General features: G+C 41.5%; 1 protein-coding gene across 1 annotated transcript in view; it reads left to right on the forward strand.

The window, feature by feature from the left end:
• The first annotated feature begins 10364 nt into the window (after positions 1–10364).
• TNFRSF21 (TNF receptor superfamily member 21) overlaps positions 10365–27822 on the forward strand; it is a 42365-nt gene continuing 24907 nt past the window's right edge. Inside the window, exons 1-3 of the mRNA XM_081327359.1 lie at positions 10365–10828; positions 21582–22224; positions 23730–24224. Coding sequence (XP_081183485.1) covers positions 10754–10828; positions 21582–22224; positions 23730–24224 — 1213 coding nt within the window. The 5' untranslated portion in view covers positions 10365–10753. The remainder of the gene's footprint in view (positions 10829–21581; positions 22225–23729; positions 24225–27822) is intronic.

The following is a 27822-nucleotide window of genomic DNA, read 5'->3' on the forward strand; positions in this document are numbered from 1 at the left end:
AGTTACCATGGAGTTTTCAGACAGTAGTGCTTTCAAGTCCTGGAAACTTTTTTCATGTAAAATAGTCCATTTCCAAGGAGCTTTTTTGTCAAGTAGCCTGTGGAGGGGCTCTGCTATTGCTCTTATGCGGTAGGAATGTGTGATAAAAATTTAGGAGACCCAAAAATGCTTGAAGCTCTCCTTTAGATTTGGGCCTAGGAGCCATCTTAATGGCTTTCACTTTAGAATCAGCGGGGTGAATGCCGTTAGCATCAATTCAGAACCCCAAGAATTCTGTTGATGAAACCCCAATACTACACTTGTTCTTTTTTAATTTGAGGCCTGCTTTGCGAAGCCTCTGCAAAACAGCCCTGAGCCTTCTGGCCAACACTTCTGGGGATTCCCCTGCAATAAGAACATCATCAAAATAAGGGCAGATGCCCTGGATGCCCTTAAGTGTACATTCCATAATTCCTTGGAAAATACCCGGTGCAACACTGACTCCGAACTGTAAGCGTTTAACTTTGAACGCTCCTTTGTGAGTCACAATCATTTGAGCCACGGCTGTGGCCTCATCAACTGGCAATTGCTGATAGGCCTGTGCTAAATCGAGTTTAGCAAAAATGGTTCCCCCTTGCAAAGAGGCTAAAATATGGTTGACTATAGGAACCGGGTAAGCATGTTGCTTGAGGGCCTTATTTAATGTGCATTTATAATCAGTGCAAATGCGAACTTCCCCGTTGGACTTCAGTGGGGTGACAATAGGAGTTTCCCACTCCCCCCCATCAACAGGCTGTAACATGCCCTGTCCTACAAGCTTATCGATTTCGGAATCAATTTTGTGCTTTAAGGCAAAGGGGACCCTGTGAGGTTTAACCCTAATTGGAACAACATTAGGATCTAACTTAAAAAAAATAGGCGGGCCAGTGTATGTCCCTAGGGTTGAATCAAAAACATCCACGTATTCTTCACATACTGACATGAGGTCTGTAGTTTGTGTCCGGTTTATGCCAGTAATCTGAATACCTAAGGCATCAAACCAATCAAGTCCAATAAGACTTGATTCGGCCCCCTACTACTATTACATCCAGGTGCCCCCAAAACCCTTTAAATTTTACCAATAATGTGGCTTCACCCTTAATTTTAATGTGAGCATTCTTAAAATCCATTAAAATGATATCTGAGGGTCTTAGTTTAGCCCAATTGTTACTGTGCCTACACATGAAGTCAAATGTGTCTTGCAAAATGATTGAGACTGCAGAGCTGGAGTCCAATTCCATCTTACATGGAACTCCTTGTAGCTCTACCAAGAGCTTAAGTTTGGGTTTGAGGGGGCGTCAAGCCCCGGTGTGACATACGCTTCTACGGCTTCTGCAGAATCTCACACTAACTGGATCCTGGGCCCCAGTACCTCTCCTAGTCGGTTCTTCTGACTGGTGTTTGGGTGGCCGGTCTCTCTGGTGGGCTCTGCAAACGATGTGGCCTGTTCTTCTGCAAGCTCTACACGTGGCTGAACGAAATTTGCAGTTGGTGCGAAGATGGTTGCCTCCGCACCCCTTACATCTTGGTAAGAGAACTGCCTTGTAAACATCCTCTCACTGGTGGTTGTTGCGGTTTTGTGCATTGGATTGCCTTTGAAGTCTGTTGATCTTGGGTTCTTCTTCTTCTGACGATTCTCCGGCACATTTGGCAACCTCTAGATGGACTGATTCTTTGACTTTTGAAGGTTTGGTAGGCTGAACAGTCTGCACTGTGCCCCCGGCGGCTTCGTCAGCCATCACCTCATCCTGTGCCTTGGAAAACATTAAGTTGGGTCTAGCAAACAGTCTTTGCTGAAGCGTTCTGTCCCAAAGGCCACAGACAAGCCGGTCTCTTAGTCGTTCTTCTAAGTTTGAGAACTTGCAAAGGTGTGCAGCCTGTCTTAGGCCCACAATGAACTCCGAAGCTGTCTCCCCAGGTAGCTGCACTCTTTGGTCGAATTTGAATCGCCACGCCATCTCCGACATCTTGGGCTGGAAGTGCCTGGTTAGCTTCTTCTTAAGGTCTACGTATGGGCGTCGGTGCGAAAAGATTCTCTGCTAGGTCGAAAGTTGCTGGGCCGCACACACAAAGCAACGTGGTGGCCTTCAGGCCTTCCTCCACAATTTGATTTGCTCTCAGATAGTTTTCTACTTGCGAAAGGTAAGATGGCCATTCTTCCGGATGCTTCACGTCAAACTCTCTTAATTTGCCGACCTTCGGCATTCTTCCTTCAGATTCCTGCGATCTTCGGATCCTGCTTCTAGGCTCAGGGAATGTGTCCGCTGAGCAAGAGGCTGCTAGTGTGGCTTACTAGCTGGCCTAGAGAAGGGGGGGAAATGCCTCTTCCCTCCGGCGTGTGCTGTCGACCCCTCATTGACTTCATCTGTTAATCAGTGAAGCAGGATCCCATCCTTGTCGCCACTGTTAAGTCGTGGGCTTTTGGGTGCAGGAAGGAAGACACGAGGCTGGGTACAAGATAACACATTCTTTATTCTTGCTAGAACTGTATTGGAACTTGGGCTGCAACCAGCCACAATATATAGTCCAGCCCCTAGGCGGCAGCCAATAGATTTGAACCCACTCTTGCCACCTGGGGCTAACCAATTGCAGGACCGGAGACAGCTAGTCTAGGTTGCTGGAGAGCCATTAGCTGCTCCAGCAATGCATGTGGTGTAACACCACAAGCCCAATACATAACAGATATGTTCTGGCAGTTGCCAGGAGTCAACACTGAGTTGAAGGCAGAAAAGCAAAAATAAAACAAAACATAGTATTATCTTAATGTGGATTTCTGATTTTCCCTTCCCTTCTGTGGTTATCATGGCTGCTTCTCTATTTTAAGGTTAAATAAAAAAATAAAATAAAAAAACCTTTCTTACAAGTGTAATGAACCTGGGAAAAACTCTTTTCATTTTAAGGTATGGTCTTCTGGATAAGAATCTCCAATATCTAACTAAAACATAAACCTTAGAGTCATAGGGCTGGGACCTTGGAGGTCTTCTAGTCCATCCTACTGTCCAAGGCAGGAATCTTATACCATTCTGGGCAAATGGCTGCTCAACCTTTATTTGAACCTCCAGCAATGGAGCACCCATAACTCTGGAAGGCAAGCTGTTCCATTGATAAATTGTTCTCACTGTCAGAAAGTTTCTCCTTAGTTCTGGGCTGGATCTCCCTTTGATGGATTGCCACCCATTGCTTTTAGTCCTGCCCTCAGGTACTATGGTGAATAAATTGCCTCTTTCTTCTCTGTGACAGCCCTTAAACAATTACATCTTACACAATGAAAAGGTATTAGTTTGATGTGAAATTTCAAGAAGCTTTTAGAAGCAAAACAGAAATTTCTGGCCCAGTAAATCATATCAAGATAATAAACTGATCCTTACTCCTCAATTTCTTTGTAGGCTATATTCTTACAGCATGTCAAGCCATACTTTAAAAACACGAATTACTGTTGTAACCCAATTGAATTTGTTTGCACTACACACAGAACCATACATTAACCATAGTGGCTCAGTTTACACAGCAGTGTACATCTTCTACTGTCACCTTCCATTATCCAGTATTTATAGCACACTGCCTATGATTCAGGAAGCAGAAAACTGACTTCAGAATTAGGAATTATTAATGATTTATTCTAAATATCCCATTATCTTGCATATTATCAGACTGCCTTATAAAACACTACAATATTGTTGTGATGATTGATGATTATTTGTCATCAAGTCAATATCAATTCTTACTGAATGCACAGTTAAGGTTTTCTCCAAAACAATCAATTATTAATTCAATGAATAGAATTAATAACTAATACAATTTAAAGTTTTAATAGAACTGACACAGAAAAGACATGATCGAGGTATATAAAATCACATGTGATATAATGCAGAAACAGTGTTCAAATATTGATGTCTGTTTTAATTAAATGCAGGCAGAATCAGAACCAACAGAAGGAAACATTTTTTACATGGTGGACAGTTAAACTGGAATTTGCTACCAGTAGTTGCAGTAAGCACAGCCAACGTGGATTATTTTAAAAGGAAACTAGACAGACTGACCAGAGGGTCACACTGGTTGGGTTTGAGCAGTGCATGAAGGGGGAGGGGGGAATCTTGGAGCTTAAATTGATCACAGAAGCTTTTCTCTGGCCAAAACAAAATGTTAGGAAATAGTAAGGAAGGTCTGCATGAGGTACTGATGATAATCTTTTCAAGTTATTTTGACTATCAGAAAGAATTCCCCTGGAAAAAGCTAGCTAGGTTTAAAGTTGCAGGGTATTCCTGTTTGAAGGACTTTTATTATAAGAACAAATGGTACAAAAATCTCTTGTAATTAACTTATATAATTGAAACTACACCATCTATCTGGCCAGAAAGGTTGAATATAGTGATCATGTGATCACAAGACACTACAGCCATCATAAGTATGAGCCAGTTGCCAGGCACTCAAATTGTGATCATATGACTGAGGGGTATTGTGTTAATCGTAACTTTGAGGATGGGCCATAAATCACATTTTTGAGGTTATCATAGCTTCAAACCATCATTAAATGAACAGTTGTAGTCTGCATACTGGAGGTTATCAAGGTCATCCTCCCTATTCTCTACAGTTGATACTACAGAGCCAAGACATGATACTACAAAATATATTCTTTTTTTCTCATTTTATTTTTCTTCTTCTTACTTGACACTACTGTATGGCACATAGATTATGGGCTCTCTATTTTTCATACAGACTTTAGGGAAGGATCCCTAAATGAGATGGTCCACTGAAGACAGATAGTAGCAGAGAAAATACCAAGCTGGTACATCAAGGCAAAAAGTGGAGCAAAGTTGCATAAATTCTGAGGGCTTTGAGGAGACCTTCAGGCACATTGGTCTGGTTATTCTGCTTTGCCTGTCTAAATGGAGCTGCATGTAGAAGTGGTAGTCTTAGAAAGTTACCTTTATGACTCTAGATTTTAACCTCCTACGCCACAAGTAAAATTTGGTTTCTGGGGCCACTACTACTTTCCTTCCTTCATTTATGCTGGCTCTTCCCAAGCACTACTTAACAGTCTGTCTACCTGGAGCATTAAGTCTGCAACCTTCACATAGAGGGTAACTCATTGTCTAATTGGTATGCCAAGGGGTGGGGGTAGGAGTCCTATTTATTTATTTGTTTATTTATTGGATTTCTATACTGCTAGAATCATAACAGTTTTGGGGGTGTGTGTGCAATACTGTGATCATCCATAAAAAAAAATCAGTTAAAACAGTATAATGCCTAAATACACAACTTTAGTAGCCTCAAGTGCCAAAGGTCACATAGAACAGCTTTGTTTTTACTGTTTTGCAGAATGATTTTAAAGTGCATCAGTTGAACCCCGAGGAAAAAGCTATTTGATGAAGTGGAGGTCATAACCAAGAAGATCTCTCTGTGGGTCTACTAATCTCACATCTCTCATTTTGAGTATGTTTCCTATGCTGAATGGCTCTATCTGGAGCTGGTGGTCCTAAAGGTACTTGGAATTCAAATCATAAGATTTTTTAGCCATGTAGGTCATAAACAATTCCTTGAATTCTACTTGGAAATTTAGTGATAACTGGTGCAGAGCAGCACTACTTTAGTATGGCTAAACCAAATCTCCCCAGTCAGTTGCCTTTTGCATCAAAATCTTCAAAGGTGGCCCCATGAATTTATTTATTTATTTATGCAGTACTGTCACTGACCAGCAAAAATCTAGGCTATTGCATTCTGGACCAGCTGACATTTCTGGGTTATCTTCAAGAGAGTATTTGGTCGAGTAATTTACAGTAATCTAATCATAAGATGACAAGGGCATGAGCAAGCACCATCTGTGCATTATGATTCAAATAAAACCACAATTTGGGTAGAATTTCTCCTAGCAACAGTTTTTACACAGTTCTCAAGCTCAAGTTGGTAAAACCTGGAGTATGCCCAGATTTTGGCCTGCTCTTTGCGGCCGGGGGGTGGGGGGTGGGGAGACACACAGCCAGCATCACAGAAATTGCAATCTTGAAGTAAGTAGGTTTCTGAATTATTATTTAGGTTGAAATTAAGCTTTTTTTCCTCATCTAGATTGTGATACTTCCCAGACACTGTTGGATCTCTGCTGCATCTCCCATTCACCCTGAGGTTGTGTGACTGCAGATAGCAGAACTCATGCTGGAGAGTTCACAAATCAAAAGGAATCCCAGATGACATACTGCCCCAGTCATCACTTTAGAACCTGTCCACAAGGCATCTAAATCTCATGAATTTGAGAAGCAAAGTATTATGCAAAAACATTAGAGGCCAGGGTTGTAGCTGATTCTGCTTGTCCTTCCCAGGAGGAGTCTGAGTAATCTTAAACAGGACATCTGGATGACAATGGCTGATAGAAAAGCAGAAGCACCTCTTACACTAATAATGCTATCATTGTTGCTGTGGTGCAGGTTCATATAAGATCTCTTACCTTTGCTTTGGCAAGTTCATTTTTTGGGGTGTTTTTCTATATATATTCCAGGTTGGTTTTTCTTCATCATTTCCAGAGACTTTTCAATAATATCAGCAATAAAGAAGTACTGAATAGTTATATACAAGATAGGAAATTATAGAACAATTGGCAGCTTTTTACATAAATTATATTCCACCAGTAAAGTTGATGAAAAGGCCACAAATACAAATATTGAAAAGTCTGTCCTTAAGGAATGATCAAGTTAGACAGATATTATGTAAACTTATAATTACATAAGAAACAAAAAGGCGATAAATTAAAGTTGGAAGCCACAGGCCCAGGTGTTCTGACAGTTCAATATTAAAAAAGCTTGAGGGGGAATAGTTGGAGCGATTGGCAGATGCAATGAATGCTATTAAAGAGCCAATCTATGGAAACACGACCAACATGGGAAGAAGCCTAGATAACTTTAATTTACAAAGAAAGTAATGATCTGGAGAAGCCAGTTGCAGACCAATTTCTCACAGCAATATTAGTTGAATGACTAACAAAATGTGTTTTAGATATAATACATATCAATCAAAAAGGTTATGTTCTGAAGAAAAATATCAAAAACATCAGGTTTATAATCAATACAATAGAAAAGGAGGAGGAAGCACTCATCTTTCTAAATGCAAAAAAATAAAAATAAAATGTCATGGTTCCGATAGAGGAAACCTTTAAAAGAACTTTAAGGCAAAGATTTATTCCTCAAAGAATATTTTATTCAGGAAACAAAGTATTGGCACTTAAATAGTTGAACCCAAGACTAAGGTTCCCTCCCCCTGATACACAGTAACAAGAACTTTGCAATTCCCACACCAGAGAGGCTGTCATAAATCACATTCACCAATTATTCTAAAAGGCGGGCTCTCCTCCCAATTTTTCAACCCGCCAAAACTTTATCTAACATTGACTTTGTCCTCACCCAGCTGCAAATGTTATGGCTAACAGAAAATGCTCAAGCGTTTCCCCTTTCCACATCTGAGAATCCCAAATAATAGAAAAAAGCACAAGGAAAGCAAAAGGTAAAATGCCTATAGTTTCTCAATTGTCACAGCGCTGACATAAAGCCTATAACAACTTGAAGTTTGTTCAAATGAAGTGGTATGAAGATTTTAACGGGTAACTAGACAACTTGTGACCTGTTGGGCCATCCTTTCTAGGATATTTCCTTACCTAAGCAGAGAAACAGAAAGACCACTGGCTGATAGTTATTGTTTTGATTTTAAAATTAAAGAAAAAACATTTTATTAAAAAAGGTTTGTATCAAAACAAATATAAATGCTTTTTGTTTAATAAAAGATGCTTCTGATCGCAACATTTGTGGTGATCTGACATTCTTTAAGAATAATTTTCACTTCTTTTTCCTCAATTTAAAGCAACATGCAGCTGACCATGCTGGATTATCAGTTTCTTCAGATAACTCAGCACAATCTCCACAGTTTGTCTTTTCATTGTGAGAGCAAAGCATGACTATATTGGGAACCGTGCCCACTGAAGAGGGATATCTTCATCTTCTGATAAATTGAGCTTAATTCTTGGAATCATGACAATCTCGTTTTTGAGTGTATCAGTTTTTATTTTTGTTACAATAAGATTCTTGTGGAGTTTTTCCACTATCATCTGTGTTCCATTGCAAGCCTTGGAAGATTCAAGTTCCTCACTCAAATAATGGGAGAGCCTATCTTCAATTCAGTTTATGTGATGGTGACACAGAAAGTTCAGTTAAGTAATTGTATTGGGAAATGAATAGCGTTAGCTCCTTCACTGACAGTATTATTTTTAAAAATTCCATTTATATCCTGCCCTTCTCCGAAGACTCAGGGCGGCTTACAAGCTTAGCAGTAGCCTTCATTCTGTGTATATGCCTGCTTATTAGGGCTTTCACACCCCTCCCAAGCGGCATTATTACAAAGTCAGGAACAATATTCTTTTGTCATCCCAGTGAAGTATCTAAACCACTTGGAATTGATGAGAGAGAAGTTCCTTGAAGATGGGCTGCAGCAAGAGTCTGAAAGCTTGGAAGTCTTAAACTCTGGTCCCGGTGACCAAGCCAGACTGGATCCTACAACATTATCCTATGACACGTATATTTGCTTTTATTCTTGAATACTGGAACAGCCACAACTTCCCCAAATTTCATTCCCCCAGGAATCATTCATTGGTCTTGGGTTTCAGACACATTTTGTAAGTTTAGGTCATTTGGTTCAAAAATTGTTGTTATCCAGGTAAAGGTCATGACAAGAGTTTTATAGTATATGGATGGAAGTCAGTTTCACTGCCTGGGTATGCAGTTTTGGTTTCTTCTGAGTGGTCACAGAAGGATGATTAGAGAATAAGCTCTGAATGGTTCTCCATCTGTGGGTGGACATGAAATTATTAGTTTATTTTACTCTTATAATTTTGATGATGGTGAAAATACTAAGGAATTAAATTCTGATTTTCTAATACAGTGGTTCTCAAACATTGTGGTCTGAGGACCCTTTTGCATTCTTAAAAAATGATTGAGGACCACAAAACTCTTTGCTGTATGCAGTATGCATTTGAATATCTATAAAATTGATATTGCAAAAATAATTTTAAAATACTAAAATATTTGACACTGCTGACCTGCTGAAAGGATTTGGGGAAACCCAGACCACATTTTGAGAACCACTAATAAAAGCTCCCATTTTATGATCCTGTAATTCCTTAATTCAGGGTAAAGTTGGAGCTACTGGATGATGGAGCTAAGTGTTTACTGGTTGGATGTCCTTCCTGACACATGCAAAGTTCATAGATATTTTTTCTTTGCGACCTAGGAGATAAACCTCTGCCACTTTTAGGATTGAACTCTCAACCTTTCAAGTGGAAGGCAAGTGTTTTCACCACTAGGCCATCACACCATTCACGCTTTGAGAACCATTACTTTAACCTATATATTGCTGAAAAAGCCATAATTGGCTGAGTCACACAATATTAAAAGCCAAATGGGCCAGTGAAATAGACTAGTAGATCTTTTATTTGGTTCCTGAAGATGTGTTTTTATTAATCACAGGAAGGGGTACACATGAATTAAGTGGACAGGTCTATATCTTGACATTCACATTGGGAGTGCCTGATGTTGATACAATGGTGGATGAAACCTATTAATATATGCTTCTATGAGTAGTGGCAGTTCAGCTACAATACCTATATACAGCTTTGCACAAATAAGATATAGATGCTAATACAAAGTGGCAATTTTACTTATAATTATAAGAACAGAATTCAAGGAAACAAAAACTTATTGGAGTGGATAACATATAATCTGATATTCTCTCTCTCTCTTTCTCTCTTTTTCTCTTTCAGAGAAAGAAAGAAGGGACTGTCCATGGTTCTGGAACAGTCGTGGGCTCTGTCTAGAGATTGTTCGGTTGTGATCAACTCCAGCCAGCTGAGGTCACTATCAAGGAAGATGGAAACTGTAGTCTAACATATAGCCTGTTTTGCTGCCAAAAATTAAGACGATGCCCCATCCTTACCATATAAGGCTGATTTATAGGGTCTCCCCCAAATCTGATACACCAGGGAGAGCCCGATTCCTGTAGAATCGAGTTAATCGCATCTGACCCAACGGCCCTTCGGGGATGAGCTCAGGCAGTTGCCAGACTCTGGTCTCGGAAAGGAGATGAAGTACATTACTCTTCTTACGGGAGTTTCGAGTCCGACGAAAGGTTTCTCGGCTGAACTGGGCGGGACGGGGCGGGTCAGTCTTTCTGAAAAGATGATGTAACAAAAGGAAGCCCCGCCTCTCCTCCTCGGCCCACGTGCGCTCTCACCGCCTCTCTTCCCGCCCACCGGCTGCCTTGGGCACAGACGTTTCCCCGCCCTTCTGGTCATTTGAAACAGGCTAGGAAGCGAGGTAGGTGGGAGTGGGATCTCCCGCCGCCCCGAGTCGCTATGGGAAGCCGGCCGCTTTCCCTGCTGAGCGCAGTCCTCCTTCTGTGTCGTTTGGCTCCTAACGCTGAATTGCCGCACGGCTGGCCCCGGAGCCCGGTGCGGCCAGCCGTCTCTGCTGCCCGGGGGACTGCCCTTTGCTAAAGCCCCGCCAGCCCCCTTTCCTTCCCCGCCCTGCCCTTTCCCGGCTCGTCCCTTGCCCATCCCCTGCCCGGCAATGGGGCAGCGGGGCTGCTAGATGGGCAGCTCTTCCGGCGGTGGGCAAGGCGCGCCCTTCTCAGCTCTCGGCCTCCATGGCTTCGTAAGGGCCTCCCCCCGCGCAGAAAGCATCTTCCCCCGCACCCAGCGCCGGCCATGGGGGCTTCCGCCGCCGCCGCCGCCTTCCGCCAGGCCACCCGAGGAGCCGCGTTGGTCTCCAGCCTTCTCCTGGTGAGTCGCCGTGTCAGGGATGCGGGCGAGAGAAAGGAAGAAGCGAGCGTCTCCGGAGCTTCCCTATTGCGGCAGAGGGGTAGAGGATTGGGGGGCGGGGGGGGGGGCGGGAAGCAGCCGGGGAGCGAGTCCCTCCGCAATGCTGTTGCTCGGGAAGCTGCGCCCTGAGCTCTCCCTGGTATGGAGAAGCGAGCCCCCTTTTGCGTCCGAAGCCTTGAGCCAGAGCTGAGGCGAAGCTGGTCGCAACCAGCCTACGGTCAGAGGCGTTTTTGCCGGTTAACCGGTTAACCTCAAGTGGCCTTCAAAAGCGAGAGCGATCGTTTATCCAAGCTGAAGGCTCGCTTGGGCCAGCCTGACAAAGCCGGCTGCTCATCCCACACGTTCAGGAAAAGGCAGTGGGTTAGCCCTGGGCTGGGCTTCCTTCCAAAGTTCGTGGGCGAAGATACCTCCAGGGTCTAATTTCTTCCTCTGCCAAAGGATTCCTGCAACCAGACTGGGGGGGAGAGACGTTTCAATTTGCTAAGTCATGGACTAGTGCCACTGCAGCAGGGAAACCTATGAATCACCCTTTTCCCAACTGGGAACTGCTCAACTCTTCCCTCAGGCTGTTTGTTTGTGCGTGTGTGTTGGGGGTGGGGGGGATCCACGAGCCTAGGATAGACGAGAGTCTCCCTATCCTGGCTGATAGGGAGAAGTTTCCATAGGCTGCCTTTACACTTTTATGGAAAACATCCCCATTCTTGGATTAGAGAGAGGTAGTTAATGGGAGAACTGGAGAAGAGGAAGATTGCCATGGAAGAGTTCTGAACTCTCTGGTGCCAAACATAGGATGCCCCTATGTATCTTTGACCCAAACTGTAGTCCTAAACCAGAGATTAGTTAATGCTTTCCACGTATCATGGATTATAATGAGGGGATTGGGGGGGGGGGTTTGCTACTGTTTTTTATTAGGTTTTAATGATGTATTTTAGTATGTGGGCATTATTCTTGCCCTGTTCACCGCCCTGAGTCCTTCGGGAGAAGGGCGGTATAGAAATAGTATTAAATAAATAAATAAATAAATAAATAACACTGGCTTTGCAAAATGTTCTCTTCTGGTGTGCCTCGGGGCAGACACCCAGAGAAAAAGTGTGAAAAGCTGAGGTTATGAAAGGAAGGGTTCTGCCACAGCCACTGTTGCTTTGTTGCCATCAGGAGACCAGGGGTGGACAAGCACATTGTTCAGTTTTTGGCCTATTTGGGGTGGGGGAGATATTAAGGGACTGAACTGCTGTTCTTTAGTTTCTCTTTGGTTCCAATGCTGCTTTTCATTAAAAATAAAATATTAGCAGGGTTCTAGATCATGCCATCAACTACCTGGTAATCAAAGCATTCAAAATTTGAATGTATTCTTGCTGTGCCAATATACTGCTTTTCTTGAATTTATTTATTACATTTATATTTGCTGTCTTCAAGGAAGGCAAAAGTGTAATTTGCCTGTTCCCCAGTTTTATTCTTGAGTAATCCTCTGAAATTGGCTATAGTAAGGCACCTAATGACCTTCATGGCTGTGAGGATTTGCTGTCGTGCTGAGGAATATTAAGTGGGGGTCCATGCCAATACAAAAGTGCCATATAGGAGTCACACATATATTTACCTGCAATTTTCTAATCATCATCTTTAAGACATTGTGTTGTTATACAAATGGTCTTCCTTAGATCTCTCAGTAGATACTATGTTGCCTTCAGTTTTTCATCTTGCATGTCATAATAACATTGGGTTAATTTAAACTGAAGTTTTTGGAAGACTGTTACAAAACATTTGTTGAAGTCTTACTTAGCCCTTTTTATCAGCATTAATTCTGTTGCAACATCTGGAACGTAGGAAATTGTCTTTTTATTTACTAGGCTTGTTAGAGGCCATTTAGAATCTGGGCATTTTGTTGTTTGCTAGATGCAGGAATGTTTTCCCAATACTGATCTAAAATGCCAAAACTTATTTCAAACATAACACAAAGCCGTAATGAGTTCTTTAGGAAGATAAGGAATAATTTAGCAAATTCATTTTTTTTTGTAAACCACAGTTTGATTTCTTGATATGATTCTTATATAACACTTGAGGCTGGAGGGACACAATTTTTGAATAGCTGGCAAAATATGGGAAAGGCCTGGGCAGATTTATGTATATCAGTGAAATATAATTGTTAAGAGCCAAATAATTTGATTGCTTGGTATGCATTAGTTTCATCTTTCTCTCATATTCAAAATCACAGTTTGGTAGCAAATCCAAATGAGGATCTGAAACCATAGCCAAGGCTTTAGAGAGCATGATGTGTGCTGGGACCAGAGGTTTTACATTTGGAAGCTGAAACAAGAGTGGACAAATCAGATTATAGATTAACAAAATGTATCGGACTGGTCCATGCCTGCACAAGGATTGTTTAGAGTTAACAATGACATAATGGGAGAAAAGAGTAGGATTCTTTGGCTCATTTCTTATCTCTGAACAATAGTAAAGTGATCATCATATTGCCTGTAGGAGAACTATATGATTAAGGTGATGATGACATGTTTCTCCTCTTCTATGTTGTCAAAGTGGGCATTTTTCTACCTGACCTCAGGAGATCCACAGAGATTGGTATAGTTGCATAGCTACTTGGATGCGAACTGTACTGTTGCTATGGTGCTGTACATTCAGCATTTTTCAAGGACATGAAGTTTGTTTTTCATTTGGAGGCCTTGTGAATTTGATTCCCTTTATAACAGCTGAATTTGGCTAGCATTTGGGGTTTGGTGCAGTGTTAATCCTTTGAGATTATTTTTATAGCCAACGGTACTTCAACAACATCAATGGAAAGCTTAATTCTTTGCTTCTTCAAGGAGTGTTTAGTGCTTTGAGAATAATGATTTTTTTTAAAATGATAATAATTCAGTTAAAGGGAGCCACTTTCTTTTGTAGACATAATTGCTGTGGGTTGCAGCAGAATGACTTCCAGGAAGACCCATCAGATTGGGCCTATTTTGACCCAGCTTAGATTATTCTCGAGTTAGGTTTAGGATTCACTTATTGCCTTTTATAAATATTTTTTTTACATACTAATACATCCTTCCCTGACCTTTACTGCCTATAGTCAGAATTACACTTGCATTTTCTGTTACATCTTGCAGGTGTTTTTAGAATACAGATAACATTCATTTAGTGACCATAATTAGAACTGGCCACTTGGTTATTAAGTGGAGTGCTCACTAAATGAAATCATGACTGTACTTATCATACTTCAACTTTCCTTTGGTGTACAGATCTTAAGATTGTGAGTGTGAGTAAGGATTGGTCATAGTTACTTTTTCATTACTGTCATAATTGCAAACAGTCACAAAATTTGGCAGTTAATTCAACAAGGCCTACCTATACTTCAGTGCTTCCTTCAATCTGTAAAAAGGTAAAGGTTCCCCCGCACATGCGTGCTAGTCGTTTCCAACTCTAGGGGCCGGTGCTCATCTCTGTTTCAAAGCCGAAGAGCCAGCGCTTGTCCGAGGACGTCTCCGTGGTCATGTGGCCGGCATGACTAGACGCCAAAGGCGCACGGAACGCTGTTACCTTCCCACCGCAGTGGTCCCTATTTTTCTACTTGCATTTTTACGTGCTTTCGAACTGCTAGGTTGGCAGAAGCTGGGACGAGTAACAGGCGCTCACTCTGTTATGCGGCACTCGGGATTCGACCCGCCAAACTGCCAACCTTCTGATCGACAAGCTCAGCGTCCTAACCCACTGTGTCAAATTAGAAGGAGAGGATTTTAAAGCCTGCGTCACTTGAAACAGTTCCAGTTTAGAGAATACAGAATTGGAAGGGACCTTATAGGTCATCTAGTCCAACCCCCTGCTCAAGCAGGAGACCCTATACTATTTTTGGCAAGTGGCTATCCAATCTCTTTTTGAAAGCCTCCAGTGCTGAAGCCCCCACAATGTCCAAAGGCAAGCCGTTCCACTGGCTGATTGTTCTCATTGTCAGAAAATCGCTCACAAATGAAGGTGAAAATAAGGAAAATCTCTCCTTATTTCTAGGTTGAATCTCTTCTCGATAAGTTTCCATCCATTATTCCTTGTCTGGCCTTCTGGTGTTTTGGAAAATAGATTGTCCCCCTCCGCTCTGTGACAGCCCTTCAAATACTGGAACTTTGCTATCATGTCACCCCTGGTCCTTCTCTTGACTACACTAGCCATGCCCAGTTCTTGCAACCATTTTTCAGGTTTTAGCCTCCATACCCCTAATCATCTTCATTGCTCTTCTTTGCACTTTTTCTAGAGTCTCAACATCTTTTTTATAGTGCGGTGACCAAAACTGGATGCAGTATTTTAGATGTGGCCTTACTAAGGCTTTATAGACTGGTACTAGTGCCTCACAGGATCTTGATTCGATCCCTCTGTTAATGCAATTTAGGTTTGCATTGACTTTTTTGGCTGCAGTTACAAAGTGTGGCTCATATTTAATTGATTAGGACTCCAGGATCCCTCTCACAGTTACTGCTATTAAGCCAGGTTTCACTTAATCTGTATGTGTACTTTTGGTACACATGTGCGTTGTATAGTTAATGGAAGAGGGTAAATAGAACATTCTATTTAGCTTTCGAAGATAAAACCTCTAATCAGATAAGTGGAACTGATTATTATCCTGACAAATGTAACTTCCCCCTGTTTATAATAACCAGAATCTACAGCCTAGAAATCTGATGTGCAAGCATCTCCATGAAAAAGCAAGAAGGGGAAGGCCCATGATGTCTGCTAATTCTCTACTTCTTGTTTGCTACCTCAGCTTCATTTTTTATAAAATCTGGATGGCGTAGCTATTTCACATCATAACATAAAAAGGCAAACCCCAAGGGAATAAATAAATAACAAAAATAAGTTTTAAGAAAAATCGTACTGTAATTTATGTAGCTGTTATATATTTATATGCATACATAATATTAAACAGCATAAACCATTAATATTTCTAATGGAAGTTATATTCCTCCCTTCCCAGTAAGTGGATGAACTAGTTAAGAGAGTGTTAAATATTTGAAGAGACCAGACCTGGTACTCAGTAGAATCAATTGGTCCCATTTGTAATTCCACGGATCCCTTGTTACCTCAGTCTTAAACGCAAGAATGCTAAATACACCTTCTGTGCTTTTTATACTAACAGAAGGCTAAGAGTTTCATTCAGATCTAAACTTCTCAGACTGCCCCAGTAATAAAGGGTGCCAGCTGCCCTTAATTTTCATTCCTATGTGTTGACCCGTTGACCTAGTTATTGGTTAGCAACTCATCTACCCAACTAGCTTCCCTCCATTTTGTCTTTAACGTCTTTACCTTCCTGATTTAATAACTCGCCATGGATACATTACTTTTTTTATTAACACAGTAGCTTATTTTGAGCTATTTCAAGGGCTTTCTTAAAAATAAATCTGAGCAATGAAAAGGAAAGGAGAATTCCATCCTTTGAGTCATACGTAAGCAGTCCAACTAGTATTAGCAAATATTAAGCTTCCTTAAAACTTAAGCAGCATTAATAGGTGTTCACTGATTTTAAAGCTTATTTTTCAAGACAATTTCAAGTATCAAAAATGTTTAAATGTTAAGAAATTAACAGTTGGAAAATATTGGCATTTTCAGTTTTTTGCAAGTTACTCACTAGCCCCCGAACATAATATAAAAATTATTCTATTAAAAATTAAGTTATTACCCATTGTTTATTTTGTATGTGTACTTGCTCTATCTTTTTATATTGTCAATGATGGCATGGATTTTTAGGAATCTTGTGGCCTTGTGATTTAGCCAGTCAAGGTCCTTGTTCTTATAGTGAGGAGTTGATTTGCACTGGCGTGGTGCATGATTTACTTTCATCCAAATTATCATTTATTTTAACCTGATGTGCAAATTCATTCCATGAAAAAACTTAATTTACCTTTTGCCAACAAATGTAATATGAAGTTATGATTTGTTGCTTATAAATTCTATCTTGTTATGCCTGAAACACGATAAACTGATTTTCTCAACAGATACTTGTCAAAGCAATTCTTGGCATTGCATAGTGTGCAAATACTGCCATTGTATGCTAAGCCATTGTTTTAATTATGCTTTGATGAACATGCCAGAATCCTACAGATACACAGATGAATGATTGCCTGGTTGTATAATTCCTGCTTTGTTTTTCCTCTGTCTTAACCATTTGTTTGTCTTTAGGTTGCTGTAGATTAGAAAGTTTAAGTAGGGTACAGAGGAAACCAGGAATGTACTAGAAATGATGGCTGTTCACACATCATGCTCATCTTTACAATAAATAAGCCAACAGCCAATCAATTATTAAAAAGAAATAAACCATAATGTGTTCATATTTATATATATCATGCTTTCACTACAAGTTAACTGTTTTGGGCTTAACACAATGCAGAGTGTCCTCATTTAGCAACTGCCTCAGATAGTGACCATTTATTTATTTATTTATTTATTTATTTATTTATTTATTTATTTATTTATTTATTTATTTATTTATTTATTATTGGGACTTATATGCCGCCCTATCTCCCGAAGGACTCAGGGCGGCTAACAACAATAAAATACAATAATACAAAAGTTAAAAAGAAATTAAATTAATAGCCCCAGTAGAATAAATTAAAATTAAAATTAAGTTAAAAATTAAAAACATAATTAAAATCCCTGTCAGTCTAGGCCAGCCTGATGGAAAAGGAGTGTTTTGAGGCCGCGGCGAAAGGACCGGAGATCCGGGGCCGTCCGAAGCTCAAGGGGGAGTTGGTTCCATAGGGCTGGCACTCCCACAGAGAAGGCCCTCCCCGACATTGTCTAGCCGACGGCACCCTAAGGAGGCCCTCTCTGTGTGAGCGCACTGGGCGATGGGAAGTTGTTTCCGGCAGCAGATGGTCCTGCAAGTATCCCGGGCCTAAGCCATGTAGGGCTTTAAAGGTAAGTACCAGCACCTTAAATCTCATCCGGAAGGCAACCGGTAACCAATGCAGCTCACACAGGAGGGGTGTAATATGGGAGTATCAAGATGCTCCCATCACTACTCGCGCGGCTGCATTCTGCACCAGTTGAAGCCTCCGGGTGGTCTTCAAGGGCAGCCCCATGTAAAGAGCATTGCAGTAATCTATACGGGAGGTAACGAGTGCGTGAGTGACTGTACGTAGGGCATCTCGGTTCAGATAGGGGCGCAACTGGCGCACCAGGTTAACCTGGGCAAATGCCCCCCTGGCCACGACTCCAATATGATCTTCAAAACTGAGTCGTGAATCCAGGAGGACGCCTAAATTGCGTGCCCTATCAACGGGAGGTAACACCTCTCCTCCCATAACCAAAGATGGAACCTCTTGGACTAAACGAGATGCCGGTACGTAAAGCCACTCAGTCTTGGCTGGGTTGAGCCAGAGCCTGTTCTTCCCCATCCAAATCTGTACCGCTTCCAGGCAACGGGACATCACATCGAGGGCATCACTGGGTTGGTTCTGGGTGGAGATGAAAAGCTGGGTATCATCAGCATATTGATGATACCTCACCCCGAAACCACGGATGATCTCACCCAGCGGCTTCATATAGATGTTGAACAGGAGGGGCGAGAGTACCGACCCCTGAGGAACCCCACAACTAAGGGGCCTAGGGGCTGACCTCTGCCCTCCTGCCAACACCGTCTGCGAACAGCCCGAGAGGTAGGAGGAGAACCACCGTAAAACGGTGCCTCCCACTCCCAACCCCTCAAGACGTCGCAGCAAGATACCATGGTTGATGGTATCAAAAGCCGCTGAGAGATCTAATAGGACCAGGACAGAGGAATAACCCCTATCTCGGGCCCGCCAGAGATCATCCACTAGCGCGACCAATGCCGTCTCCATGCTGTACCCGGGCCTGAAACCCGATTGGTATGGATCCAGATACTCAGTTTCCTCCAGGACCAAAGGGAGCTGCCGTGCCACCACGCTCTCAACAACCTTCGCAAGAAAGCGAAGGTTGGAGACAGGACGAAAGTTATTTAAAATAGCTGGATCCAAGGCAGGTTTCTTGAGGAGGGGCCTCACCACCGCCTCTTTCAAGGTGCCAGGGAAGCACCCCTCACTCAAGGAAGCATTGATAACTGCTAGGAGCCAGCCTTGTGTAACCTCCTGAGCCGCATAAACCAGCCAGGAGGGACACGGGTCCAACAGACACATGGCGGCACTTAATTTCCCCATGATCCTGTCCACTTCATCTGGAGTCACAGGGTCAAACTCTTCCCAAATGTTCTCGGCCATACTCATCGTTTCTCCCTCATCAGATACTGCCCAGTCAGAGTCCAGACCAGCCCGAATCTGAGCGATTTTGTCCACCAGATACTCACTAAATTCCTTGGTCCGTCCCCGCAAGGGGTCCTCTCCCTTCCCTTGATTTAAAAGGGAGCGGGTCACCCTAAACAGGGCTGCCGGGCAGTTATCTGCGGACGCAATGAGGGTGGCAAAGTAAGCACGCTTCGCCACCTCCATTGCCACAAGATAAGATCTAGAAAAGGATCTTAACTGTGTTCGGTCAGACTTGGACCGACTGGATCTCCAAATGCTCTCTAGACCCCTTCTCTGGCGCTTCATCTCCCGCAGGTCCCCAGAAAACCAAGGAGCGAGCCGGGATCTGCGCCGGGTCAGAGGCCGCAAAGGCACAATGCGGTCGAGAGCCTCTGAAGAAGCCCGTTGCCAGGCATCAACTAAGGTCTCGACCGGGCTGTGGGAAAGGGAGGTAGGAATCAATCCAAGCACCGTCTGGAAACTATCTGGGTCCATCAGGCACCTGGGGCGGAACCTATGGTCAGTTCTGCTTCCCAGCAGCGGGGGGTGGCATGACGCAGGCCCAACTGCAGGAGATAATGGTCTGTCCATAAAAGTGGTTGAGATGTTGGAGTAACCCCCTCCAGACCATTAAGCCACTGCCCAGAGATAAAAATAAGGTCAGGCGTGTTTCCCCCCTCGTGAGTCGGACCCTGAATAATCTGGGTCAGGTCCATGGCCATCATGGAAGCCATGAACTCTCGGGCCACCCCCGACGTATCGCCCAGGGAAGGCAGATTAAAATCTCCCAGAACCATAAGTCTGGGAAACTCAACCGCCAACCCCGAGAGGGCGTTGAGTAGCCCGGGTAGAGCTGTTGCTACGCAGCTGGGAGAGAGGTACGTAAGCAACAAGCCCAACTGACCACCAGGGCCCCACCTTAAGAGGAGGGATTCACATCCGCCTATCTGAGGGGCAGTGGCCTCCCGCGGACGGAGGGCCTCCCTAATAATGACCACCCCCCCACCGCCCCTACCCTGAGTCCGAGATTGATGCAGCACACGGAAACCTGGAGGGCATAAATCAATCAGAGGGACCCCTCCCTCCGAGCCCAACCAAGTTTCCGTAATGCATGCCAGGTCTGCGTCCTCCTCCTCGATCAAATCACGGATGAGGGGAGCTTTAACCATTTATGGTTACAATGGTAAAGAAACAGTAACTTTGAGACCAACCCTTACATTTATTACCTTTGCAGGTCTGCAAAGCAAAGGAAAGCTGAAGTTAGATCCTAAGCACAGTTGTGGTTTTACTTAGCAATAGCTTTGCTCAATGAGTGAATTGAGGTCGCCAGCTGTGGTTGCTAAATGATGTTTATGGTGTGTGTTAATCCAGTAGGTTTTTGTTGTTGTTCCTTAAGGTTCTTGATAAAACCAATAAAACTATTGTGTGCATGTGATGTTTGCTTCTGCAAGAGAAGAAAGAAAAGACAGGTTGAGGGAAATGCATAGTTTGCAACTTTGAACATGTCAATTTCTGACATACCAACCAGTGGGAATATCTCACCCGGAATAGAAGAAATGGACTGAGGAAGTCATAGAAGCACCCATGAGGAGGTTGTGACCAAACATCTGCTCTCTTACAAAGTTTGTAACTGAGCCAAAGGTTTGGGTGGACCTAGTATTTGGGATTAAAAAGGATTTGGTTGACACTATGAAAATCAGAAAAACAACAACATGCTAGCAGATCTTACTGTTGCAAAAAGTAACATTAACAGTTTCTGTATAGGATGAGAAAGAGAATCTGAATACTGATCAACTTGATTTGAAAACAAGGCAGAGCTGCCCGAGAGCTAGATTAAACCATCTCTCATGTCAATCATAGTCTTCTATTGCAACAGAAAATTCCTTTCTCAAAAAGTCAAATGGTGAATTGAAGACTTAAAAAGAGAAATAAATTGGTCATCCATTCTACGTCAAGCTTTCTTGTTTTTTACTGAAATGTGCTCTTCTGTTGTCAGTATTGTAAAGGTGCCAAGTGGAAATGAGCTACCTGGACTGCAAGTTAGATTCTGAATCTCCTCCAAGAATGCCAGTTTTGAAACCTAGATTCTTAAGTAATGTCCCTCCCTATATTATCCTGCTTTGTGAGAAGGGGAGTGGCTTGAGAGTTTTGTCATCTGAAATGTATGTTTATCTCTCATAACTAGTAAATCTGTAAAGTTTTATGTGTTATTTTATAAACATGAATATATGTGTCAGATTTCACCACTGAAATCCGTTCTGTAAGCCACATTTTAATTCAGTTTATCATCACTTGCTGAAATCAAGAGAAAGGCAAAAAGACTTCCAAGAATCCAAGAGGTAAATGTTCAAATAGCCTCTGCAAAACAGAGTTGAGTATGTATTTGGATTATACTTACAGTAAAGCCGATACCATTTGCTGTAATTTGCCTTGCAGGTTGTATTTGACTTCCATTTATGTATATGTTTCAGGGATTTATGTTCCTGGGCACTGTGGACGCTCAGTCCGAGTTGTCATCTGAACAGAATACCATCAGTACGTACACCCATCATGATCGTGCCACTAACACACATCTGACTTGCCACAAGTGTCCTGCAGGAACTTATGTGTCTAAGCACTGTACCAAGACGACCTTAAGGGAATGCAGCTCTTGTGCTAATGGGACCTTCACGAAGCACGAAAACGGTATAGAAGAATGCCATCCATGTAGAAAGCCCTGCAAGCGATCAATGATTGAGAAGACACCTTGCACTGCTCAGACCGACCGTGAATGCTCCTGCCCACCTGGTAAATTTTTACACGGAGACACTTGTATCCCTTACAAAGTGTGCCCCATTGGATGGGGCTTAAAGAAAAAAGGAACTGAAACTGAAGACATCAGGTGCAAACCATGCCCTCGTGATACTTTCTCTGCTGTGCCTTCTAGTGTGCTGAAATGCAAATCCTTTACTAACTGTTCACAACTAAACATGGTGGTGATAAAACCAGGGACAAAAATGACAGACAACATCTGTGGATTTCAGTCAATTTCCCAGAATGCAGCTGGGCTTTTGTCAAGTCCAGAAGTAGATGAAAAGCATTACAAAGTTTCTTCAGCTACTTCTCTTACCAAAGGTAGGTGCCAAGCACTGAGGAGCATTTTCTGCTGGAACATGGGAAATAGTGATGAATATGAAATGCTCTTTTGAAATAATAAGCTGGTGATGCTCCAGTTTGGAGTTCCCTTCCTTTCTGTAAAAGATCTGTTGGGCTTCTACTTTAACATTATGTTAGATCCCTTTTCTGCAGCTCTGTAATAGTTAGCCTGATTCAGCCACAGCATAATTCCTCTGCAAATACAGTATATTAGGACAGCAGTTATTTGACCAGCATGTGGTTAATGGGGACATGGAGGGGCCAACTATCCTGTAGGGAGAGAGATATATAAAAGAGTTTTAAGTTGCATCACCTTATTGACCTGATACAGAATTATATTTCTTAAACTTGATAGATCTTAAGTAGATATTTATAAGAATGCACAGTTAGATGCCAAGTGAGTTCTTCTGCCAACAGTTAAACTGATTAATTTGTATAGTGTTTCGTCCTTCTTTTGCTTATTTAAAATATGTAATAAATAGTAACACTTGCATCCTAGCCCACTAGCTTTACTAAATCTTTCATTGTTAGTATTTTTCTCCTTTGAAATTATAGTATTAAACTTGGTTTAAAATGAGCATCTATTACAAAATGTTTTTCATCAATTGAGGATTTGCAGCTTAAGAACTATGCTCAGCAACTAGGTGTCAAGGTTCCAATAGATGAAACCCTTCAAAAGAACTTTGAGGCATTGTTTTCCTTAAAGAATCTTTTTATTCGAGAAACACAGTATCGTCACTACATAGTTGAACCCAAAAACAAAATTCCCCTCCCCCTGATACCAAGTAAGAAAGTGCAATTCCCGCCCCAATAAACTGTCATAAATCACATTCCCCAATTAGCTTAAGGGGGGGCCTTTTTCCTTAGCTCCACAGCCCACCAAAACATTATCAGCTTGTCCTTGGGTTCCCACCACAGCTTTTATGTTATGGCTAGCTGAGCTTACATTCCACCACCACCAACCCCCTGCTGCACCTAATTTCTAAAGTAAGAAAAAACATGTTAAAGGAATAGAGAAAATAGCTGTATTTTCATCAGTTGTCAAAGTGGGAACATCCAATGTTAGCAGCGTTGACACTATGTTTTGCAAGATCTGCATATACACTTCATGAGCTACATTGGAGTAAACAACCTGATGCCTTCTAAATGTTTGGAATTTCATCAGCTATCAGCATTTTTTTCCTCATGGGATTGTGAGATGTGGAGTCCCCACCAAATAGGGAGGTCACTTCATTGTACACTCTTGAGCCAGTTACTTCTTTCTAAATTAAGTGCTCTTAGAGGTCATTCTCAGTCAGAGCTGTATTAATAGCTCCTAGCAGACTTCCCCAACAAGGGCTTTCCAGACAGGTTGGATTTCAGCTCTTATAATTCCCAGTCTTTTAGATCACTTTGACTTCTAAACTTAACTTCCAGTCATGGAAAGTCTGGCTGATAGGTTGTATGTTTGCTGATTAATTTTTGATACTGTATGTGTTTTGCAGGTGTGAATGCTTCCTCTTCCAACTTCACCACCACTTCTCCCCCAAGCACATATGCTGACATGATGGAGCCAACAGACATTTACAATGAAACCTTGAAGAATGAGACTTTGACAGCTTTGAACTATTCTAAGTCTATAAATCACCAGCAGCTATATTATAACAAACACACCCCTTCCAATCTTAACTTACAGCCAGCACTGGAAATGAGTGGCAATGTGAAATCCAGCATTCCATATAAAGCCCCTAAAAGAGGACCCCCGAGACAGGCTATGCATAAGCATTTCGATATCAATGAACATTTGCCATGGATGATTGTCCTGCTACTGCTGCTTGTGCTTGTGGTTATTGTTGTTTGCAGTGTCCGCAAAAGTTCACGAACTCTAAAAAAGGGACCAAGGCAAGATCCCAGTGCAATTGTGGAAAAGTCTATTTTGAAGAAATCTTCTACCCCAACCCAACATCGGGAGAAATGGATCTACTATTGCAATGGGCACGGTGAGTAGTTATAATTCTATAAACAGAAGTACATTCACAGCTAAAATAGACCTCCATTCCAGTTTAAAACACTCAGGTCTCATAGCTTCTTAAAAATAACTATTCTGACGTAAAAGCTTATATCTCAGGAGCCACAGGCCTTCTTTTTCATATTTATTTGTTATATTTATATGCTGCCCCTCTCACAAAGCAACTCTGGTTAGCTTACAAAATAGTGATATAGACTAACGTAGAATGTATTGTTTTATATTTACGATAGAGATCATAACAGATACTCCATATTCTGCACAAAACTGTTAGAAATTGCCTTCTCAAAGTGTCCCAAACTGTGTAACTTGGCAATTAGGCAGACTGTAGCAATCATTTAGGAAGATATATGCTGCATAGGAATTGTGTTGGTATGTACCTATTTATTTATCAGTTTCTATGATGCTCAATGAGTACAGTAATTCTAGATGGCTTATGTACTAGGGTTAAAATAAAAAAGATTAAAAGCAAAAGACAAAATGAGGTCAAAATGAGTGCAACTCTTGAAAAGTTTGACTATCTTAGATCTACAGTACTGGACTTCCTCAGAGCTATGTATTGTGGGCCTGCCTATATACTAGTCTCCATAGGTGTCTGTCCAGAGGGTGAGTAGCATCACTAGGCAGGGGGTCTTTCTCCTGTCTCAGGCAGCAGATCCTCTTATGCAGTCTTAATAACAGATCAGTTTCCCAAAGAACTTACTACAGCACTGAAGTTTTTTCTCTCAATAGGTTTTCCTGTCTGTCTGACACAGATAGGTGATATTTAAAGAAAAATGGTCCTCTTAAATCAGTACCTCTGAATGTGCATCCCGCTGTGTGTTTTTGCCCGTTTTAATGATCAGAATTTGCATTCTGATTGACACTCGGCCTTTCTCTTCAGAAAATGCAACCCCTTTCTCTTCAGAAAATGCAACCGTGGGGATCCTCAACATTGTGCTATGGATAAACTAAAACCTTTCTACACGGGGCAGGTTTTTTTTTTACTATATGCATTCCCCTAAGAAACCATTCCCCCTGCCTTTATTTGATTTTCAATAAACAGTTTAGAATAATAGCAGGCAACTTCTCCCAATTAGCGAAATAAAGTTAAGCAGAAGTCCACCTTCCAAAGACGAAGTGTTATTTTTGGTGAAAATATTTTTGCTTAAAAGGCAAAAATTGAGCACAAATTGGATTGCTGACAGTGTGATCAGAAGTGCTTTGCAAGCTGGTGGATTCTTTGCAGCTGATGGGTTTTTCCATCTGAAAATAAAGCATCTGAAAGCACATCTGGGTCATTTCTAGAGAGCCTAAGAATTGGTTCGCTGTTTAGTGAAAAGTTTGTCAAAATGGAAGTTGTGAATGTAAGTTCTGCTTTTCAATTTAAGCCTCTTCTCTGCTGATGCTTTTCATGATCTTGTAGAATCTTGGATCAATTACAACCTAAATCTGTTCTGCCCTCCTGTCGACAATTCATGAACTCAAGGTCACTGGCATCTTTTATGACTTCTTGGATCAATTCAAGTGTCATTCTGTTCCATTCTGCTATCATTTCATAGGCTTTTTAAAGCATATTATTAAAAAAGAAGCAATCTTTTAGATTTCAGTTTTTTGAACTTGGGTTCAGCTCAGTTCATAATTCAGTTCAAGTATTTTATTTGCTTCATTTTTTCCTATATGCTCTTTTTTGCTTTTTCATTCTTTCTTTCCAGTTCATCTTTTATGCTACCCTGAGCTATTTTTGTTGACATTGCCTTTCCATATTTCCATAGCACATGTTTGATATGATCATTTATTTATTTATTTATTTTAATTCCATTTATATCCCGCCCTTCTCCGAAGACTCAGGGCGGCTTACAAGCTTAGCAGTAGCCTTCATTCTATGTATATGCCTGCTTATTAGGGCTTTCACACACACCCCAAGCGGCATTATTACAAAGTCAGCTTAATTGCCCCCAACAATCTGGGTCCTCATTTTACCTACCTCGGAAGGATGGAAGGCTGAGTCAACCTTGAGCCTGGTGGGATGCGAACCTGCACTAATTGCAGGCAGCTGGTGTTTATTTAAATTGTATCTGTTTTCACTGTTATTTTTATCAATAAAATCATTTCAAGTCTGGGGAGATCTGATGTTAGCCAGTGTTCTTGAACAAGACTTTTCTTGGCTTATTGAAAGGAACTTTGTGATCTTTCACATGGACTATCATGCCTTGATCCTCCCATTTTAAGAAATTTAAAGCTATATTTAGGAAAATGGATGTCACAAAGATACTTTTGACAGTTATAGTAAACCTTCACACAGCGGACTTCCTTTGTGTTTATGGTCTATCTAGATTTCTGTATACTTTGAGGTTCACATGTTGGGTAACTGCAAGTGACCCCAAGACCTATACTTCACTATATAAGATCTGAACAACAGGAGGGGTCAATTTTCAATTTAGTCAAATGCTGTATTGTCCCTCAGTCTCATGCCTTTGAGGTTGAACACTTGCTGTCTTGTTTAGATAAATGGAGGCTGTATGAAGTGAGAAAATTAAGTCCTCGGATATCCCCAAAGTCTGCTACTTTAAATTGTCTTTTAATATAGCCTTCCTGGCATTTATTTCTAGCTATCTCAATCCTCCCTGTAAGCGTCTGGCTCAGGCTGTTTACCAGATGGCTTCAGAGCCCTGGTAGATCACAGGGAGCAACTTACTTCTTTCCCCTACCTTAGCAAGTAGCTTCTTGGGGTCTGTGCTGACCACACTCTTGATATTGGTTGTGTAAATGTACTAATGTATTGATGTGTAATCATTATTCTGTCACTGTATTTTAATAATCAAAGTTTTGATAGTATTCTGATCTACGAGAATGGAATGAAAACACAACCAGGTTCTCACTTTACACTTGGGAAATTGTTGATGAGGAGGTGTGAAGAAAGGGAGAAACCTGTTTTTCTTCTTGAGCTGAGGGGAAGCAGCAGCAGAAAGAAATTCTTTAGCATTATTAGTTTCTGTCAATGATGGGCAGGATTTCATGATGACTATCCTAAACCTGAAAGAAAATAGATAAATGTAAACGTTAGCATTATGGATTACTTGTGTTTCTGAAGATTCATTCTATTTCTAAAATGCCGACACTAAATGCTACACTAAAATGCTGACCTTAAACATGGACATATAAACAGTAAAACTTTATAATCTATCTTTCCTTTTGGCTTAACGAATAATATCCTAGATATTATTTTAGTGACTACTTCTATGGCTTGCTTTTAGGCAATATCAGCAGAAAATAATCTTTCAACTGTGAGCTATTTTTTTATAAAATATGTGAAGCTTTCAAACCTTCTGTAAGTATAGGAGAAAGAACAATAATCAGCAGCCTTTACCAACATGAGTATTTTTCTTTGGAGTCAGTTTAGGGTGGCACAAATTGAAAAAAATATATAACCATAACATTTTTAAAGGTTGATTTATCACTTTGTATAATTTCTTTATATATGAACACTGGTTAGATGCAAGAGCACCTCAAATGATTTATACTTTTAGTCCTGAATTGCTAAGGAACAAAATCCAAAGTCGTGGCATGTCTAGCACTGCCTTTTGCATTCT

This window comes from Vipera berus, assembly GCF_964194415.1.
Source record: "Vipera berus genome assembly, chromosome: 1".
NCBI lineage: Eukaryota > Metazoa > Chordata > Lepidosauria > Squamata > Viperidae > Vipera > Vipera berus.